The sequence below is a fragment of the Gymnodraco acuticeps genome, unplaced genomic scaffold (genome assembly GCF_902827175.1).
Source record: "Gymnodraco acuticeps unplaced genomic scaffold, fGymAcu1.1, whole genome shotgun sequence".
Taxonomy (NCBI): Eukaryota; Metazoa; Chordata; class Actinopteri; order Perciformes; family Bathydraconidae; genus Gymnodraco; species Gymnodraco acuticeps.
The window spans coordinates 2516801-2537325 of record NW_022991286.1 but is presented as its reverse complement, the minus strand read 5'-3'; the positions used below and the strand labels follow the sequence as shown (position 1 = coordinate 2537325).

General features: G+C 41.9%; 1 protein-coding gene across 2 annotated transcripts in view; it reads right to left on the bottom strand.

Moving 5' to 3' along the window:
* The window catches only part of sorl1 (sortilin-related receptor, L(DLR class) A repeats containing), a 164666-nt gene that overhangs the window by 60108 nt on the left and 84033 nt on the right, over positions 1-20525 (bottom strand). For both annotated transcript variants that reach the window (XM_034239940.1, XM_034239941.1), the window contains exons 9-10: positions 11100-11292; positions 10090-10207 (exon numbers count right to left, since the gene is read on the bottom strand). In XM_034239940.1, the coding sequence (XP_034095831.1) occupies positions 10090-10207; positions 11100-11292 (311 nt within the window). The remainder of the gene's footprint in view (positions 1-10089; positions 10208-11099; positions 11293-20525) is intronic.

The following is a 20525-nucleotide window of genomic DNA, read 5'->3' as shown; positions in this document are numbered from 1 at the left end:
CGTTTATTTATAATTAAAAAAAAATATATATATATTTTTAATGTTTAATGTTTTAAATAATAAAAAACGGGTTTATTGGGGGAGGGCAGGAATATCAAATGGGAGGGCCTGGGGTACACTGATGTAGCGGAGAGAGGAGTCTCTCTGGAGGAGCTATAACCGAGGGTACAATGATGTAGATGAGAGAGGAGTCTCTCTGGAGGAGCTATAACCGAGGGTACAAAGATGGAGAGGAGAGAGGAGTCTCTCTGGAGGAGCTATAACCGAGGGTACACTGATGTATTCTCCTGAGACGATTTCAGCCAACAGTGATGTTTAAGAGAGGCGTGACACATGGCTGGACTTATGTCAACGAAGCACAGCTCTGCAAACTGTTCCCGTTGTGATTATAAGTTATTTGAGATGATCAAATGTGCATCAGACTTTCTGCCCTTTACCGTTTGTTTACTCAATAATTACATCTCCCCTGGATGTTAGGCTATTTATTATACAACTGCTTTCATTGTGACGCGATGTTTACAGTAAGAACAGCTGCTGAGGTCAGTGCAGAAAGCAGAACAGTGCGTATAATATATATCGCTCAATAATATATGTAACAGGCCTACATTTCACACTTTATTTGTAGGCTTTCGGAGATATCTACAAATAAACAGTAGATATTTTTCATGAAACCATATAGTGCTTCACATAAAAAAATATACAAGGGTTATAGCCTGATATTTATTATATGCTTTAGGAGCTGTTTGTGTGTGTGTGTGTGTGTGTGTGTGTGTGTGTGTGTGTGTGTGTGTGTGTGTGTGTGTGTGTGTGTGTGCAGTGTGAGAAAAAGTTTTTAGAGAGTACTTGTCCATGGACAAGTGAGTTTGGCAATTTACTTGTCCGAATACATTTTTCACTTGTCCAGAATGGACAAAAATTGGGGCCACTGGAATCTTCTTCTTCGTCATCGTATTTTACATTTTCCCACGGTTTTTACGACACCGCTAACGTAAGTGAGCGGTAAGATTTTACTGCATCACACATAGGGTTGGGTATCGTTTGGATTTGAACGATTCTGGTTCTGCTTTTCGATTCCGGTTATTTTCGGTTCTCAATTCCGGTTCTTTGAGAGGGTAAAAATAAGTCAAACTGGGAGAAAAATATATTTATGAAAAGATTAAGTCAAATCTGTATTCCTATTTACAAATCACTTCATACTGTTGAATTTCTTACGGTTATTGAATACAATTATATAAAAATAATCTCTGCATTGTTTAGTTAGTTCTGGTGCAGTTTGAGAATGTACAATTGGCCCACTCTCCTCTGATGTTACACAACCTGCCTGTGAGACAAAGTCCAACCACACATGTCCAACACATAGGACATAACCTAATAATAATAATAATAATAATGACACATTAGATGTATAGCCTATAGGCCTAGCGCTTTTCTACAACTCAAATACGCTTACACATGTCCTGCAATACACATGCTGCAGCTGCCCAGCTGCTCACTGTTTGTAAAAGTAAATAAATAGTATTTTCATTTCAATAATGTACCTTCTATACCCTGCTTCATAAACAATACTGACATCCAGTGGCATGCACAGACATTTATAGGGGCAGGTGCTCAAGAGAAAAAAAAGGGGCACCTTCTGAGTCGTTGTGGCGGTCGCGCCGAAATTGTGCGCTCCGAAATTGTGCGCAAAAATTTGCCGGATAATGGCGGATTTTGTTACGTTTCTTTTTGGTTTTTGGTTACTTTATTTCGGGGTTAGGGTTATGTTATTTAATTCTTAATTTTACTGATTTATTATCAACATTTTTATTATTTTAACATTTATTTTTATTATTCTAAATGACTTAGGGGGGTCCAATCTGAAGCTAGGGGGGATGAAACCCCCCCCCCCCCCCCCCCCCCCCGGGATTGACGCCCCTGGTGGAACCGCCGGCTGCCTTAGTAGTGTGAGATTTATTAAAAGGCACATCTTGTATGTCGTAATTGCATATATATTTATTTCAATAACCATATGCTGTCTGATGCAGATGCCTATCTAAAACAAATCAAATAGTAGGCTTACTAGCTTCTACACGCTGAAGCAACTGTAGTCAGGGATGCAAACTCATCAGGTATGAAAAAGGTGACAAGGATCCGAGCCCCCGACCCCACGGAATATCGGCTTTAAAATGAGGAATAACAGAGGATTTTAGCAGTCAGAACAACTAAAGCAGCAGGTAATAATAACAGAAACGCCAAAGAGTTACATCTAATAGAAATATATAAAAGCATTTATTTTAATTGTGTAGCAGTCAGTTTATAATTTTGGCAGCACTGTTGAGCATTTTGAAAATGTATTTTCATGCCTCTTAGTATTTTTATAATACTTTTCTACTTTCACTTGAGGAACATTTTGAATGCAGGACTTTTACTGTAACAGAGTATTCCTACACTGTGGTACTTCTACTTTTACTCAAGTACAAGATCTGAGTACTTCTACTTTTATTAAGTACAAGATCTGAGTATTTCTACTAAAGTACAAGATCTGAATACTTCTACTTTTACTCAAGTACAAGATCTGAGTACTTCTACTACTAACAGCTGTTCACCAGCGGCTCAGTCTGTGCCACAGTGACTCTGCACAGTTAACGAACGTACCGTAGCTAATGTAGCTGACCCTCATCCCGGAGCAGCAGAGTTCAGCCGGCCCGACAGGCAAGAAGACTCGAGCACACAGCTCGCGCTTCATATATTAAAAAATAACACCATGCGCACATAACAGCTCGCGACCGCAGATTATTTCGGCGATTAGATAAAATGTAAATTATATTTGACGCAACTTTAGTTACATTTCCATGACTTTTCCAAAACTTTGGGAAAAATATTGTTTTCCATAACTTTTCCAGGGCCTGGAATTTGCATTTTGAATTTCCATGACTTTTCCAGGTTTTGAATGACCGTACGGTACGAACCCTGTATAGTTTAGTTTGGCATCTGATTTAGGGGATTAAACAATACACTCGTTGTATTTGTTACCTGTTGGTTACTGACTTGGTCATCACTAGGGCACTTTTAATCGTGTTGCTGCGTGCTGCTGCACCACACACCCGCCGTGGCCTGTCTGACTGAGTGACTGACTTAGTGATGTGTCGGTCGCGAACGAGCCGGCGCAAAGAGCCGGCTCTTTTAAGTGAACGACGGGAGCCGGCTCTCGCCCGCGAACGAGCCATTTTTGCGGAGGGATCTAGATCGGCATGAAGGCACATTTGCAATGTGCACATTATCCCGCTTATTACATGGCCACATTCTCAACAAAGTAACGACATGACTCCCAATATTAATGGAAATGCTTTTATGGATTTAGAAAATGATTTTATTGATTTAAAAAATAGTTTTATGTATTGATTTAAATTGACATGCATCCGCTAAGAAAAGTAGTCCGTTGTTACTGTTTGAACTAACGTAGCAACGGCAGGAACTGCTTCGATAGTGTTTTTGATTACAGATTTGAAAACATCGTTGCTTGCTTTAAAAGTAGCTCAATTCATTATGTCAAACCTTGGAAAGTATCTAGATATCCCTGCCCTAATGCCAAAGTAACTGGCAACTGAATATGTGTCGCAGTTTGATGTCTATGTCTGGACCGCTGCGTAAAAAGGAGGGTTTCTGCCCCATTACTTCTCTTCTTACTTCTATAAGAATAAAACACGGAGGACGGAGATCTCTTTTTCTCCCCCTCTTCTGACAGCCCAGCAGCTGATCTCAGAGCACGCTCCCCTCTCCTGCAGGGGGCGTGGTCAGCTGCAGCTCACAGAATCAGCCCCTGCCAAAAACAGCGCTGGATGGAGCAAATAGAGCTAAATGAGGCATGGCTAAAATACAGGATCTTTTTGGTATTTTGAAAAAAAAAACTATATTTATATACTTTATATAGGTCGATACAGTAGCCCCTTTTTAAAATAGTTTTTATAGGTGTTGCTATCTGTTTTGTGTAGTGTGGTTCTACAAGCAAGTCAATGCATTCATTGGGTGGTATCAGAGAGTTGCACGGGTCTGTAAATGCAATGAAAACAATTGGCCACAGCAAATCATTTATATTAAACATGTAATTTTTACTTTTGAATACTTCAGTACAAAGGATGTATTGAATAATTTAAGTGATATGTGTACAAATATAAATCATTAGTCAAAACAGGGCTACATTTGATTAATTAAAAGGTATAATAAGTGGTAAACTGAAGAGCCGTTTGGGAGCCGAAAGAGCCGGCTCTTCTTGGTGAGCCGAGCCAAATGATCCGGCTCACCAAGAAGAGCCGGAATTCCCATCACTAGACTGACTGTCAGCTCTGCGCGCTCACGTTGAGAGCAGGGAAGGGAGGGGCTGCAGCCAGGAGTACGGGAGTGCCGCGGGGCACGCGTGGGGATGTCTGACAAAATTACAACGCGCATTTGGGGCATTGTTGTATATATTAGAAGCTTTTAATCCAGAATTGATCGATGTTACCATGAGCCACATACAGTACACTGTAAAAAAAAAAATCAACTGTAAAAAACGAACTTTCAAAAGGGCACATTGCTGTCCAGAGGGCAAAACGGGCAGGTGCTCAAACACTACCTAGAGTCTATGTGTGCACGTCTCTGCTGACATCCCTGTGCTCCTCTGAGTCTGGGGGTCCGGGGATGTGAGGACAGCGCGAGGACACAGACAGGGAGGTTCCTTTACTTCATAAAAGGAAATGGTGGTCAATATTAACAACATAGGAGTTAAAACGCTTAATAACCTTCATTATGCGTTAGAGAAAGAACATAAGAAAGTTTGACAAAGATGAGGCTGTTAATCGGGCAGCGGATCCGCTGTGTGTAGAAAGAGAGAGAGACGCTGAGCTGCACCGTGCAGCGATCAGCTGATACGGAGCATAGATAGAGCTGCAGTCCGCGGGGCTCGGCCTCGCCTCCTGTCCTCACAACTCTTATTAATCCCGGTACCGGACAATTGATATTTGTTCCTAATCGGAACCGTGTTTTGCTTCCCAACCCTGCCACTGTGCTACACTTCCCACCCGCCCCGCCCCGTCTAACTGTACAGAAAGCGGCGAGATGCATTTCCTTAGGAATCGACAAGCAGAATCTAAACGAACAATGGCGGACACGTACAATTTGCGATTGAGTTCTGCCTTTTGTAAACTGAATGTATCAATAATTTGTCAATAAATCAGGCCGAAAAACGTCACTTGTCCGCCGGACAAGTCAATTGAAAGATCTACTTGTCCGATATTGTAAATAACACGTCCCGGACGGTGGGACGTGTACTTTTTCGCACACTGGTGTGTGTGTGTGTGTGTGTGTGTGTGTGTGAGTTGATGTGGCAGGCAGACAGGCAGGTGTCAGTAGGTTATCTGACATATAAATGGTCAACAATTGTACATTCTCCGTTAGCCTACGAGCTCCCCGTTTGAGCGAAGGACTATTCCTTCTCAATGTCGCATGACATTGGATATGCGCTTAACTTGTCCTGGATTGGAATTTTTCCGATCATTCCCCTAGGAGGAGTTTGCAAGAATGTGCTTAAAATGCATGAAAAACACACATTTTTCAAAAGAGCAATGTGTATACAGCGTTTCGTGAATATCGTAAAAACTATATGCGAGTAGTTTCGAGTAATTTGCGACATGTAAATCGTCAAAAATGGTATATTCGCTGTTAGCTTACGACCTCCACGATTGAGCTATCAAAAATGTTCTTCGCAATTTAGCATCATATTGGATAGGGGATGAACTTGTCCTGGATTGGAATTTTTCCGATCATTCCCCTAGGGGGAGTTTGCAAGAATGTGCTTAAAATGCATGAAAAACACACATTTTTCAAAATGGCCGACTTCCTGGGGGGCGGGGCTAATGGAAGCTATTTACAAATATGTCTGAAACGCCTTGAGGAATGCCTGTGCCAAAATTCGTGAACTTCTGAGAAACTAGATGTGACTACCACACAATAGGGGGCGCTAGTGAGCATTTTTTTTTGAAAAATTACATTTTTTTTTTTACATGCTCGCAAAAAGTCGTGGGCTCTGACGTGTGTCCCAAGTTTTGTGTCCGAAGCTAAAATGTATAGGCCACACCCACATTCTGCATTTGTTGCGACACTTTAAATCTCAGTTTGTAGTCACCCCCAGAGTATATGTAAAAAAAATATAAAAAAATGCGTCCATCCGTTCTTGAGTTATAAATTGGTGGTGTTTTTGGCACCCCCTATTGTCCAAAAGGAAAATTATTTGGTGTGCCTATTCCCCAAGACAGACTGAACCTATCCACCAAAATCTGTGATGTTTGGATACATTGTTGATGAGTTATGAGCATTTATTTCTAAGCCCCGCCTTTTTGTGAGTATGTTTTGATTAATGGCGGCAATATTTATCGAAAAAAAGGCCGATACCGATAATCGGCCTTTTTTGATCAAATTGCCGATAAAACTTTGGCTCTGATGCGGCCGTTTCTCTGGCTGCAGTCACCACTCTGTGTACACGAGCAATGTCCCGCCCACAGCGCTATCTGATAAGCTATTACTGAAGTGTCAATCAACACTGAAGATTTTCCTGGCGGGAGCCAGCCAGAGAGACGAGACCTTATCAGATTACAGGCAGGTGCGAAAGAACGCAGACACAGACTGAAGCAAGCAGCATCGCTGAGCGGCAGAGCCATACATGTGTTTCGAAGGTAAGTCAGTTGAAAGCCGAAGTTGCAAAAACACCACGATCTTATGATCCAATTATATCAGTTTCCCAGTTACACAAGGACGCGGGAAGTCAGTCAGAGTTGGGGGTGCGTGCAGCCAGGGCCGCCCCTCCCTACAGGCCATTCACGCAGGCTGCATGGGGCCCCGCCCTGTGCGCAGTTCTCCGCGCACCCCCCGCTGACATGCGAGAGTGAGAGGTGACAAGGGGAGCACGTCTGTAACCCGACACTGTTGCAATGAATCGACATCTGACCAATCACGGCTTTGATACAGCCACTAGTGCAGGTGAAGAGATGTCGGTGAAAAGACAGTTTCAGTCAGGCGCAAGCAAGAGGGGAAAAAAACAAAACATGAAGAAACTAGCGCATCACTCGAAGGAGGGTCATTGTATGAGTCAAATGTACAACTTGCGAATGTTGTATAAGTCAAATTGTTATTTCCAGCATTCGTTATTTACCATTCATTCAAGTATGTTATGCCTTTTATCTGCTAATGTACAGGAGGAAGAGTGATAAACTGTCTGTCTAGTTGGCTCACATAAAAGTTAAAGTTTACAGCCTAAAAAACATGGAGCATTTGTTCTTCTTTTATTCATTTTTATGTCAATTTGCACATTTCATGGTGATGCTCAGCCTTTCCCCTTAACTCCTAACAGTCGTCATCATCATGTCAACCACAACACAGAGAAATACTGACAGAAATGTGTGTGTAGTTGTTGATACATTGTTGACAGAGGGAACTAGAATACAGATTTAAGAAATATTAGTTTTTGACAGTGTTGGGACTAACGCGTTACAAGTAACGCGTTACTGTAACGCCGTTATTTTTGGCAGTAACTAGTACTCTAACGCATTACTTTTTAAATTCAGTAACTCAGTTACCGTAACTACATGGTGCGTTACTCCGTTACTCCGTTAGTTTTTTTATATAGTCAACAGCCAGGCGAACAGAGATGAGAACTGTACTTAAGTACAGTACGTGTTTGTGTTGTTTACTAACAAGACTATCATGGTGGCGGCGGAGCTCAAGTCTAGTTTCTCCACCTGGAGATATTCTCACTATTTCACTTTTGTCGAGCACAAAGAAAAGAAAGTTTCTGTTAACTGTAAGTTGTGTCCTGGCGGGTCAAAGATCCTATCTACTGCCCAAACCAGTAATTCAAATCTCTAAAAACATCTGAAAAAACAACATGCTGGGACGAAGCTAGTAACTAAGACCGGCACAGACCCAGACTCAGCCGACGCCACTCCACCTCCACCTACGTAAGCAACAGCGGCTGGATTTTAACCAAGGGACTGCTGGCCAGGGAAAAGTCGATAAAGCCATTGCACGGTATGTTGTAGAACACATGCAGGCTATTGCTACAGTGGAGTCACCCGCTTTCAGGGAGCTAGTTAGCATGATAGCATGTCCGGGCGGCACACGGCATATGGGACGGAAAACTACCTGGAGAAAGAATATACAAAAATGGAAAGCCAGCTAATATCGATGCAATCCAGATTGCATATAATGCATGTCAAGTTGATCAACAGATTGTATTATTCTCCAATGCAATAACAGTACTGAAATGAAGGCTATAAGGGCAATAATGGGAGCCCTTTTTTTAAATAACTAAAAAGTTACTTTTCACAGTAACGCATTACTTTTTGGTGAAAGTAATCAGTAAGGTAACTGAGTTACTTTTGAAATGAAGTAACTAGTAATGGTAACTAGTTACTGGTTTTCAGTAACTAGTACATTACTGGTTTTTGAGCATGTAATAAGCATGTTTTGTCTTGACTATATTACAATTATATTATAATAAAATAATATAGTATTTATATTATTGAATTGATTATGATGATTATTATTATTAGTAGAAGTAGTTTATTTGCATTAATTATATTTTAATCTTTTTGAGGCTAGTATTTGGCAGGAAATGCAGACGTATTCACCTGTAAACGCATACTGAACGACATGCACATTTACCTTTACCTCACTGTATACAAAAGTAACTGTGTTGATAATAATTATTTCTAAACACATTTTTTTCACTTCTGTCGGTTGGGGGGGGGGGGGGGGGGGGGGGCTCATCTCACAATGTCGCTTGGGGCCCCAAGTTGGCCAGGGGCGGCCCTGCGTGCAGCGTCTCGCAGCGGAGTAACTGTGGTGCGGGGGGGGGAGAGTGGAGCCTCGCAGTTTTTCAGGTTGATATGTGAAGCTCAGTAGCTAGCCATCATGTATCTAGCAAATGTTTAGCAAAATATTAGAAGTGAGGCTACTAGACTAACGTTAGGTCTACTGTAATAGCCTCACTTTTAATAGTTTGCAAAACATTAGCTAGCACTAGTGTTTTGCAGTTGCTAGCAGCTTATTGGGATTTTATGCTAGATAGACAGGCATTGTTTTGATATAATAAATTAAGCATTATTGTTAGTTAAGCATGTCAGCCTGCAGCCCCACTTCTAACTCTCTGTCTCTCTCTAACTCATTGCAGATGGCTGCACTAAAGAAAAGGGCACAGAAAGGAAACCAGTTGTAAGATGTTTAAAAGTTCATTAAACATAATATGCTTAAATGCATTTCAAAGAAGTTGTGTTGGAGTTTGTGTTATAATAATTAATATAGTTATGTAATAATAATCTGGAGTGCCCGCTGGGTGCTGTGTGGTAATTAGCCCATCTGTTGGAGTGCGATAACGGAGCAAACGGAGTGGCTGATTGCCACTCCTCTCTGTCTCTCTCCATGCCCATTATCTAATAAGAATTTAATTAGAGGGACCGGCTGGATGCAGGGGGAGCTGTGTCCTAGACACTGGAGAGTATCAACAAATCAATGGTTTCTGCCAGCTGTGAAGAGGCTCCAAACTGCAGGCAGAAACTCTGGAGAAAAACTCTTCACTCCAATCTGTCTGTCAATCCATCTGTCTGCAAAACGTTCTCCCAGTACTTAGGACTTTGGATTTAAAGCTGAAGTTTTGAGAGGCACAAACAAACTTCAAAACACTGACTAAGAAGAAGCTTCTAGCACCTAGAGTGCAGATGGATTTCCTATGTTTTAGGCAATACAGGAAGAATACGAGATACAGAAAGGCAGATAGTTGACCGCAGAGAACAACTTGGGGGTAGGTTTTGGCTGGTTTCCTGTGTGTGAACATATCTGTGTCATCAGAACAAGAGGAAGTTGCTGTAAAAATAACAAAAGCTTGCCTGGCTCCAGCTCTGAAAGAGAGTGCATCTCCAACAGATGGCAGCTAAAGTCTCTTCATCTGTCTTGAGTAACACACACACTCCTGCCAAATCTTTTATTTGTATCTTTTATTTTATTTACAGACTCTAGTTAGTACTATTCGAATAGTGGAAGAATGAGATTTAAGTGTGGGTTAACACTAAAATGTAGTCCCACCTGTGGCCATGATGAGTCCCGGTGCAGAGTCCTTGGATAAAATGGGCATCCTCCTCAGCTGGATGTTAAACAGCTGGCTCCAGCGCTGGGCCAGGTGCAGGGAGCAACCTTTACCGAGCTGTGGAGGAGGAGAGGAAGAAGATTGATGATTTGTTCCTTAGTCATTTTTTTCTCTTTGCTTTACCACCAAATGACATCATGAGAGAAAGTGAGTGCTCGAAATAGACAGTAAGTTTAGGAAGGTGAACTTTCAATTTATTTGGCTGATACTAATATTTGATATGAATATTGATAAAGAATACCAATTGTTTTGAGGTTTGACATTGCAACGTTAGAAAAAAAAACTAATTAAATCCTACTTTTCAGATACTTTTATTACCAACTAAGGCCTTTTTTATAGATAAATGAATTAAATGACGTAAGAACTTAAGGATCCATGGTAATTGAGTATAATAGAGGTTTGACCGTATTCATCACACCATAATCAGTTTGTGAAACCGAAATGCTGCTTAAAGGATCTGTCATCTTGTCAATATACTTTCCATTCACAATAATAATTATAATAAATTGCAATTCAGAGTAAAGAATGGGAATAAGGCTACCAGCAGACTTAATAAACTACGGAGTGTGTGAAGGTGTAAATGTAGAAATAGGATGTAGAAAATAAAAAAGAGGCTGTACAATATCATTTATGATTATTAATGCTAATTTAACATGCTTTTATAAGAGAATATGCATCATGTAAGCACAATCTAAAATAAATAACATAGCTCTTAAATGTGGTTGTAAACATATACAGGCTGCATTAACAGCTAATAGTTCACCACCGGCAATTGTTTTACATAGAGAACAAATTGTTTAACGAAGTTGCAATGAATTAAATAAGCAAAACCAATTGAGATACAGTGAACTTGTTTCTGGGACACTGGGACTATTGCCTACTTAGCACCGATTGGTCCGTTTCACATCAGCCAATTTCTGATGTTGGCTTAAATCTTAAATAGGTGTACCTGGCATTCCACAGTGCCTCCCAGGCTGTCAGCAGTAGGGGGCTGGAGCAGCTCCCACGTCCCCCCCTTGTCGAAAGTGATGACTGATCGCATGTTGTCCTCGTTGAGCGAGCCGTTGATGAGCGTGGCGATGAAGACTCCTCGCAGACCGTCCACGCGGTGCAGGTCTGCAAAGGGCTCGTTGGCAAAGTACCTGAAACACAGGGGCAGAGAGGTCAGAGGGGGACAGTTGATGAAGTCGTCTTTAATGTCCTACAGTTGTTGATATAACTGCAGACAAGGAAGAAGGAATAAACAACTTGTAATAAATCCCCATAAAATACATTTTTATGTATTTTTCATTTTAAGTATATAGTGTGTTACTGTTTTGGAAGAGCCTGAGATTTAAAAGAGGCTTTGCTGTAGTGTGTTATATAGGTTTTTGTGCATGTAAGGGTCTCAAAGGCAACAAGTTCCTTCCAGGGGGAGTTTCTCTCTCTCTCACACACACACACCCCCCCCCCCCCCCCCACACCCCCATGCCTGAAAGGCCTCCATTGGACTCCTTTGTTTACTTCCGTAACATAATAACATCATGTCCATTGGCTGGAGCTCCAACACATTGTACGTGATAGGCTAAGGGGTGGGACATTCCTGACACATCTCTAAGCGGTTGACCAATCGCAAACAGAGCCGACCAGCTAACCAATCAGGGCAGACTGGGCTCTGGTTTCAGACAGAGGGTGAAAAGAGGTGCTGCAGCACAGGCAGTATGAGCAAAAATAAAGGGCTTTTTGAACATTAAAGCATGGAGACATGTCACAGAGGAACAAAATACAAATATGAACCTAAACATTTACAGAATTTGTCCCCTTAAAGATTTTAATTGACAACAACTAGGCTTTAGCTTTTTTGAATAAGACAATACACTCTCATTGAATCTTATTTATGAATCTAGTATTTTTAAGTTGCCCCATACATGTCCCTTTCACTTGGCTCACTAACACTGGAGGGTAAATGCAAGTAGACATAGTGCATCTGTATTATAGAGCTGTAGAGGTAACTTAACACAAAGCAGAGAGAGGTAAACAGGAAGCTTCAACATCATTACCCAGAAATGTTGTAAGAGAGCTGCATACAAACACACACTTTCACCCACAGGATGCTGTAGGATTAGATGAACAGAAGGTACGCTTCATTTCATTATCAGAAGACAGTGTCAGATGCAAAGGGAGAATCAACATTGGGAGGCAAACACCTGAGCCTGCACTGTGACCGCCTCTGACAAAACAACACAGGAGCTTCCTGATGTGATTATAGAGGAGCAGAAAAACAATGAGAGGTCAGACAGAGTTGTGGAGTCAGATCAATAGATTCCCTTTTATTAGATAAAGAGGAATTACTCGTTGTTGTTTACAAAGACTCACTGTTATCAGACCTTTGTAGGGAGAAACTAGACGTTTCACTGTCAGTGTAGAAGGTTGCTATGGGAACTACTCTATTACTAGAAAACCCGCAGACTGTGCTTAATATTTACCGGACGTAAACACCGGGCTCATTTGTATGCGTCTGTACAAAAGGCTTGAGCGTGTGATCCAATTCTTAAACAAAGGCAAAATGCGTAAAAACATTATATTCATAGAACTAAATAAATATAAAGCATGACATTTCATCTTTACCAAGGAGCAAGTTTAACAAAACAACCCCGACTAATGATTTCTCTGGAGATTTCAAATGTATCACACGGTTTCATCAGCAGAAGACATTTGCTCAGTTGTCATGAAAATTGATTTGCTGGCTGAGTTACTGACAGTCCATTTTGATCTGATGGGAAACGAGTCCATTATAGTCTCTCTCAAAATTCTTGCAACCAGAGTCCAGTCTGCTCTGATTGGTTAGCTGCTCAGCCTTGTTTTGATTAGTCAACCACTTGGAGATGTCCCACCCCTTAGCCTTTCATGTACAATGTGTTGCAGCACTAGCCAATAAAAGTGCAAGTGTCACATAGTGATGTCATTATGTCAGGGAAATTAACAACGGAGGCGTTTCAGGCAAGGGGGGGAGAGTGTGTGGGAGAAAACTCCCTCTGGAGGGAACACAGGGATTTTAACTTTTGCAGAGCATTTACATGCACCAAAACCTGATTAACACACTATAGGAAGTGACCAATAATACTATATACCAGGGGTGTCAAACTCAATTTAATCGCGGCCCACGGGCAGAGATGGGGTCGTTACTAAAAAAAAGTAATACATTACATATTACTTTTTTAAAAAAAGTAATATATTACACTACTTCGTTACTCTCTACATAAAGTAACTCGTTACTTTACTCGTTAGTTTACTCGCAGGGCCGACCCGCCCCTCCCTGCAGGCAGATCACGCAGACTGCTAAAGTTTCAAATGTTCTCTTTAGTTCAGTTTCCATTGTCGCATAAGACTGATCCAGATCCTGAATGTTTTCCTATCTGACCATGGCTGTCCTCTGTCTCCTGCTATCTGTATATTTTGCGCAGTCTATCTCTGCTCACGCTGTTGCGTCGGCGTGTTCTCCTGCGTGTTGGCCATGTGTTGCACTGGAACCAGACACCGCAAAGACTTCAGCCGAGCACGTACGAACTGCGCATGCGTGAGTGGCAATAACTCTCCTTACCAGCAGGCGGCGGTAGTGTGTATTCATCATTCAAAACAGGCAACAACCGGAAAACAGAGAAGAAGAACAGACTACGTGATATAAACAAACAACGAATAGCTGTGCGTTGGCTTCACCTTAGCATGTGTTCTTTGCAGGTGTTTGTTGAGGTTTGATTATGACTGATTTTAGTAAGTAACGAAGTAACGCGTGTCGGGGCAATGTTAGTAACTGTAGTGTGATTACTGAATTATAAAAGTAGCGCGTTACTCTACTCCGTTACCGACAAAAGTAATATTATTACAGTAATGCGTTATTTGTAACGCGTTACACCCAACGCACATCAGCATTATGGCTACACTCAAAGGGCCGGTTGTAACTTTAAGACTATATAAAAATACATATATAAAATAATGTATTATATTACATTATTGCCTCTGCATTGGATTATTATTGGATAGGGTAATAACTTCATAATTAACTATGTCTGAAATCAGAAGTCTGGGGCAAATAATTGCAAGTCTCTTCAGTGTGCATGACACAAAATGATTTAAAAAGAAAAATCAAATTCTGGAAAACAAGTCACAATCAAAAAACAGAAGTGAATTTTTTTTTAAAAGGAAGTGACATTTACAAAAAAAGTAACATTTAAAAAAAAAAGGAGTCAAATTCTGAGAAAAAAGTCTAATTTGAGATGCATTGTGGGACATGTAGTTTATGGGCAACGTGCTTCTGTAAATCATGTAACCGTATAATAAACATATAATATTCTTTGCAAGCTCTTGTGGGGCCACATAAAATGAAGTGGAATGAGCTCCAGGGTGGGAATTTCACGACGGCCACGACGGCCATGGCCCCGCACTTTGGCCGTGATGCCCTGTGAAAAAAAATGCAATTCACGGCCAAAGTGGCCTTGGTGCCCCTGTCAAAAGTTCCAGTGTAAACAACGCTAGTAAAGTCATATTAGTGTGCGCAGTAGGATAGTCCCGGGCGATGCCTGTGCCCTGTGGATCAGAGCGATTGCTCTGCTGTGATTGTTCCGTCAGAAATGCCTGTAGGGGCCCAACAGCCTCCTCCTCAGCCGCGGGAGCAAGACAAGCACAGGTAAGCAAGCGGACCAAGCTGTTTACATATGATTTAACTGAAGTATGTGGTAGTATTTGAAAGGACTTAACATTTACGTGTTTATAGAAAGTACTATTGATAGGTAATTACCATTGTATTAGCCTATTTAAAGTTGACTCGTTATATTTTGTCATGAAAACTAGCGATAGCTAGCTAGTTTGGATAGCGCTAACGTCTTCCCTTCAAGGGGTCTACATCTAGTGTTGCTTCTACAAGCTAGCAGAGCTGTCACCTTTGAATCTAGTATTTTTCTTGCTAAGCGGTTTTGATATAATACATGACTGACTTATGTGGTTTATGGCTGAACTTAACGTATACGTTAAAGAAACACTATTGCTATTCAGCCATTTGTAAAACGACTGGTGTTGACGTTAGTGCTACACTTTTCAGTCATGTTGATTGACCAGCGTAATTTAACCAAACGGCCTTTGTGCCCTGTCATGTGGCCTTTGTGCCCTTGAAAAAAATGTGAACGGGAAGGCCAAATGGCCTTGCCCCTAAAATGACGAAATTCCAAGCCTGATGAGCTCCCCATTGAAATTAGGACAGCAGATAGCTTACACACCTTCCGGCGCAGACTGAAAACTCATCTCTTTCGACTCCACTTCGAGCGATATAACTATTAACAAAGCACTTATATACTGATAAAAGGACTGGCTTATCTAAAGCCAGTTGAGTGGCACTTGAAATGTTTTTGCTCTATGAAACCTGATGTACTTATATGATTCTGTTTTCTTCAACTTTGTATTTTGTTGGTCGAACGCACTTATTGTAAGTCGATTTGGATAAAAGCGTCAGCTAAATGCAATGTAATGTAATGTAATGAAGTCACGGGCCGGATTTGGCCCCCGGGCCTTGAGTTTGACACCCCTGCTATATACTTTTGAATGAAAGCTATGCGTGTTGATTCAAAAGGTCTCAATATGGTTCCCACAGACTACTTCCCTAAACCATATTGAGAAACAAGGAACTGGAAGCCTCCCAGATATTGCTGTGCGACATGGAGACATTTTAATATTGAGATGTCTTTGACCAAATTCCGTATACCAATATTGAGCCCATGATTTAAGGGTGACTATAACGTGCTTTAAAAAAAAAAAAGATCTCTCTCTCTCAGGTGTGTGCTGTTCAGCCGCAATACGTAATTAAAACTTTCCAAGCCAATGAAAATAATTGCTTTGGGATTGCTTCTGACAGCCCTTGTGTCCAACTTGGGTTGCCCTCGTAAAAACAATCTGTGCACTGTTGATAAATCGGCCCTACCCTTGCTCAGACAACCAGAAAGAGCTTGGTGTAAATCTGCTGCTCTTTGCCTTGAAAGGGAGACCATACATCTGATGCCACCCTGTGAAGCCAGCAGCTGTGGGCAGACCCAGGAGATTAGGAGGATTATATATCACATCTGGCCTGGGAATAATTCAGGATCCCCAAAGAGAGCTGGGGAAAATAGCTATGGACAAGAAGTTGGCTGATAAAGTGTCCCTGACAAAGGTTTTTCTTCTATGTGTGCTTTGTCAAATTAATGATAAGTTCTCACTTTACTTTTGTCTTCAAACCAGACTGACAGGTTTATTGCATCCATCAGCCTCATATTTGTTGCACTTGTTACCCCTAGATTCCACCGGGTCCGTCTGCGCCGCGTTACGGCTGCGCCGCGGTTTTGGTCCGGCCTCCTCCGGCGTCATACCCTACCGGGCGCGTTTCAGAAGTATTTCAGAAGCGGAGCGTCTTGTCTGCCGGCTCGCAGTTTTTGTTGATTTGGGCATATTTCCTGGACAGGCTACTTTGTACAGACAAAGTTAATGATAATTGTAATATCCCAGTTATAAACGACATGAATCAAAGATGTGTTGCTGTATGTTAGTGGTAAAAAAAAATGCATTCATCATCATAATTATTCTATATATATAATTTACACAGTGCCTGTAAACCGGAGGAGAACGCTGGCATTTCTCCTCCTACTTGAAAGACTACGGAGGGATAGGGTCTGCAAAATTAGTTTGTGTGTGTGTGTATATATATATATACACAGTGGGGCAAAAAAGTATTTAGTCAGCCACCAATTGTGCACGTTCTCCCACTTAAAAAGATGAGAGAGGCCTGTCATTTTCATCCTAGGTACACTTCAACTATGAGAGACAGAATGGGGGGAAAGAATCCAGGAAATCACATTGTAGGATTTTTAATGAATTAATTGGTAAATTCCTCGGTAAAATAAGTATTTGGTCACCTACAAACAAACAAGATTTCTGGCTCTCACAGACCTGTAACTTCTTCTTTAAGAGCCTCCTCTGTTCTCCACTCGTTAACTGTATTAATGGCACCTGTTTGAACTCGTTATCAGTATAAAAGACACCTGTCCACAACCTCAAACAGTCACACTCCAAACTCCACTATGGCCAAGACCAAAGAGCTGTCAAAGGACACCAGAAACACAATTGTAGACCTGCACCAGGCTGGGAAGACTGAATCTGCAATAGGTAAGCAGCTTGGTGTGAAGAAATCAACTGTGGGCGCAATTATTAGAAAATGGAAGACATACAAGACCACTGATAATCTCCCTCGATCTGGGGCTCCACGCAAGATCTCACCCCGTGGGGTCAAAATGATCAAAAGAACGGTGAGCAAAAATCCCAGAACCACACGGGGGGACCTAGTCAATGACCTGCAGAGAGCTGGGACAAAAGTAACAAAGGCTACCATCAGTAACACACTACGCCGCCAGGGACTCAAATCCTGCAGTGCCAGACGTGTCCCCCTGCTTAAGCCAGTACATGTCCAGGCCCGTCTGAAGTTTGCTAGAGAGCATTTAGATGATCCAGAAGAGGATTGGGAGAATGTCATATGGTCAGATGAAACCAAAATAGAACTTTTTGGTAAAAACTCAACTAGACGTGTTTGGAGGAGAAAGAATGCTGAGTTGCATCCAAAGAACACCATACCTACTGTGAAACATGGGGGTGGAAACATCATGCTTTGGGGCTGTTTTTCTGCAAAGGGACCAGGACGACTGATCCGTGTAAAGGAAAGAATGAATGGGGCCATGTATCGTGAGATTTTGAGTGACAACCTTCTTCCATCAGCAAGGGCATTGAAGATGAAACGTGGCTGGGTCTTTCAGCATGACAATGATCCCAAACACACCGCCCGGGCAACGAAGGAGTGGCTTCGTAAGGAGCATTTCAAGGTCCTGGAGTGGCCTAGCCAGTCTCCAGATCTCAACCCCATAGAAAATCTTTGGAGGGAGTTGAAAGTCTGTGTTGCCCAGCGACAGCCCCAAAACATCACTGCTCTAGAGGAGATCTGCATGGAGGAATGGGCCAAAATAGCAGCAACAGTGTGTGAAAACCTTGTGAAGACTTACAGAAAACGTTTGACCTCTGTCATTGCCACCAAAGGGTATATAACGAAGTATTGAGATGAACTTTTGTTATTGACAAAATACTTATTTTCCACCATAATTTGCAAATAAATTCTTTAAATATCAGACAATGTGATTTTCTGGATTTTTTTTTTCTCATTTTGTCTCTCCTAGTTGAGGTATACCTAGGATGAAAATTACAGGCCTCTCATCTTTTTAAGTGGGAGAACTTGCACAATTGGTGGCTGACTAAATACTTTTTTGCCCCACTGTGTATATATATATATATATATATATATATATATATATATATATATATATATATTAGGGCCGGGACTTTAACGCGTTAATTAAGATTAATTAATTACACAAAAATTAACGCGTTAAAAAAATTAACGCATTTTAATCGCACTTATTTTTGCACCGCGGAACTTTTCTCACTGGATGAGTTTCAGGCGTACCGATTATACTGGAGCACCAACTAACGTTCATGACTTCAGACAACAACAAACCACAGTGAACAACAGTGGGATATGTTGTTTTAAAAAACGGACGGATGGAAGCGTCGATAAGAGCACGGTTGTGTGCAAATTATGCAAAAAGGAATTCGCATATCACCGCAGCACATCAAGCCTCAAGTATCACCTCAATGCAAAACATATAGCAGCTAGCGTGGAAGCTAGCGTGGACGTTAGCCTCTTTTATCGCGTTCACACCAAAAAGAGCCGGTACTAAAATTAGTTCATGAGAACCTTTTTACCCCCACGAAAGTCCCTGCTAGAGAGCAGAGAGCTGCTAGAGAGCAGGGACTTTCGTACGGCTCTCTTGTGAGAAAAGAGCTATATTTCTGATTGGCTGGGCGGATTGCAAACCACGCCCTGTAAAACTCCCAAAAAGTTTTGTGAATTTTATTATCCTCGCATTAGCATTATTAGCATTAGCCCAGCGCAGAAACGCAGAGAGACTAACTTATGGCAACACAAAATAAAACATGGGAGCGGTGGAGATGAGGAGGTGTCGGCGTTCTGGCGATTTACTCGGAAGGCTGCAGGGACTCCCAGCAGCTTCTACTGAAGCCAGTCCCCAACTCCGGGGACTTTGGGCGGCAGTATACGCCGTGAAGTGGTTTGCGGCCTGCCAGTAAACCCAAAGCAGAAGAAGAAGAAGTGACGTCAGCGGCTTCATTTGCCTAATCCACCCCCAGGTTCAAAGAGTTCTCATGAACCTTTGTGGGAAAAGTACTGCGGTGTGAATGTGCCTAATGGTATACTAAAATCCATGTGAAAAAAATTGCTTCTCACTGTTCTCAGGTCAAATATTTATATGTGATTAAAAATGCGATTAATTTCGATTAATTAATTAGATTAATTTTTTTAATCGAGTCCCGGCCCTAATATATATATATATATATATGCTATATATGCTCTGAACGTTCCACTTCCTGCCTGCCCGACATTACCTTACGGCTGCGTCGCGTCGAAAAATAGACTTCAATCCTATTTTCAGCGTAGCCCAGCGGCGAGACGCTTCTGGGACGCTTCTGGGACGCTTCTGGGACGCTTCTGGGACGCTTCTGAGCCGTAACGCGGCGCATTTGGTGGAATAGCACCCATTGACTAGAGTGGCCGCGATCCTTGCGGACGATGCGGCGCGGCCGTAACGCGCCGCAGACGGACCCGGTGGAATCTAGGGGTTAGACTTTTCTTTAGTGGCCTATATTTGTGACATGAGCGGAAAAAGCTCTGCGTTGACATTTAATTCCTGTGGAGAGATCGTTGCCAATACACTAGGCGGAAGCATTGACCGCAGCATCTCAATGCTCTACGTCAGGGGTGTCAAACTCAAGGCCCCGGGGCCAAATCTATAGCCAATCAGATGTCTCCTTCATTCTAAGCCAATCACTTGAGCGCGCCCCCACGAGGGTAAGATTACTTCATATACGCATTTTGCTTAGTCCGGTCAGCTCGCTAAACAGAGGGCGGAGCATCAGGTGATCATAGGGTTGCCAACTTCCAGAAATGGAAAAACGGGACACAGGCACGTGTCCCCCGCGCGCGTGTGCGCGAAGATTTTCTGGTTTCTGGCGGATTTAGTTACTTTTTTTTGTTACTTTATTTCGGTTTTAGGGTTAGGGTTATGCTATTTAATTCTTTTGGGGGAGCCAGCCCCCTAGGGTTCGAGGGGTCAAACCCCCCAAAACCCTCAAAATGCATAGAAAACTATGCATACCTATAACACAATACAAACACAATGGTCTTACACCTGCATTAGGCTACTACATCACATTGTACATCAGCATGTTCAAATTGGATAGGTGGGCACTAGGGACA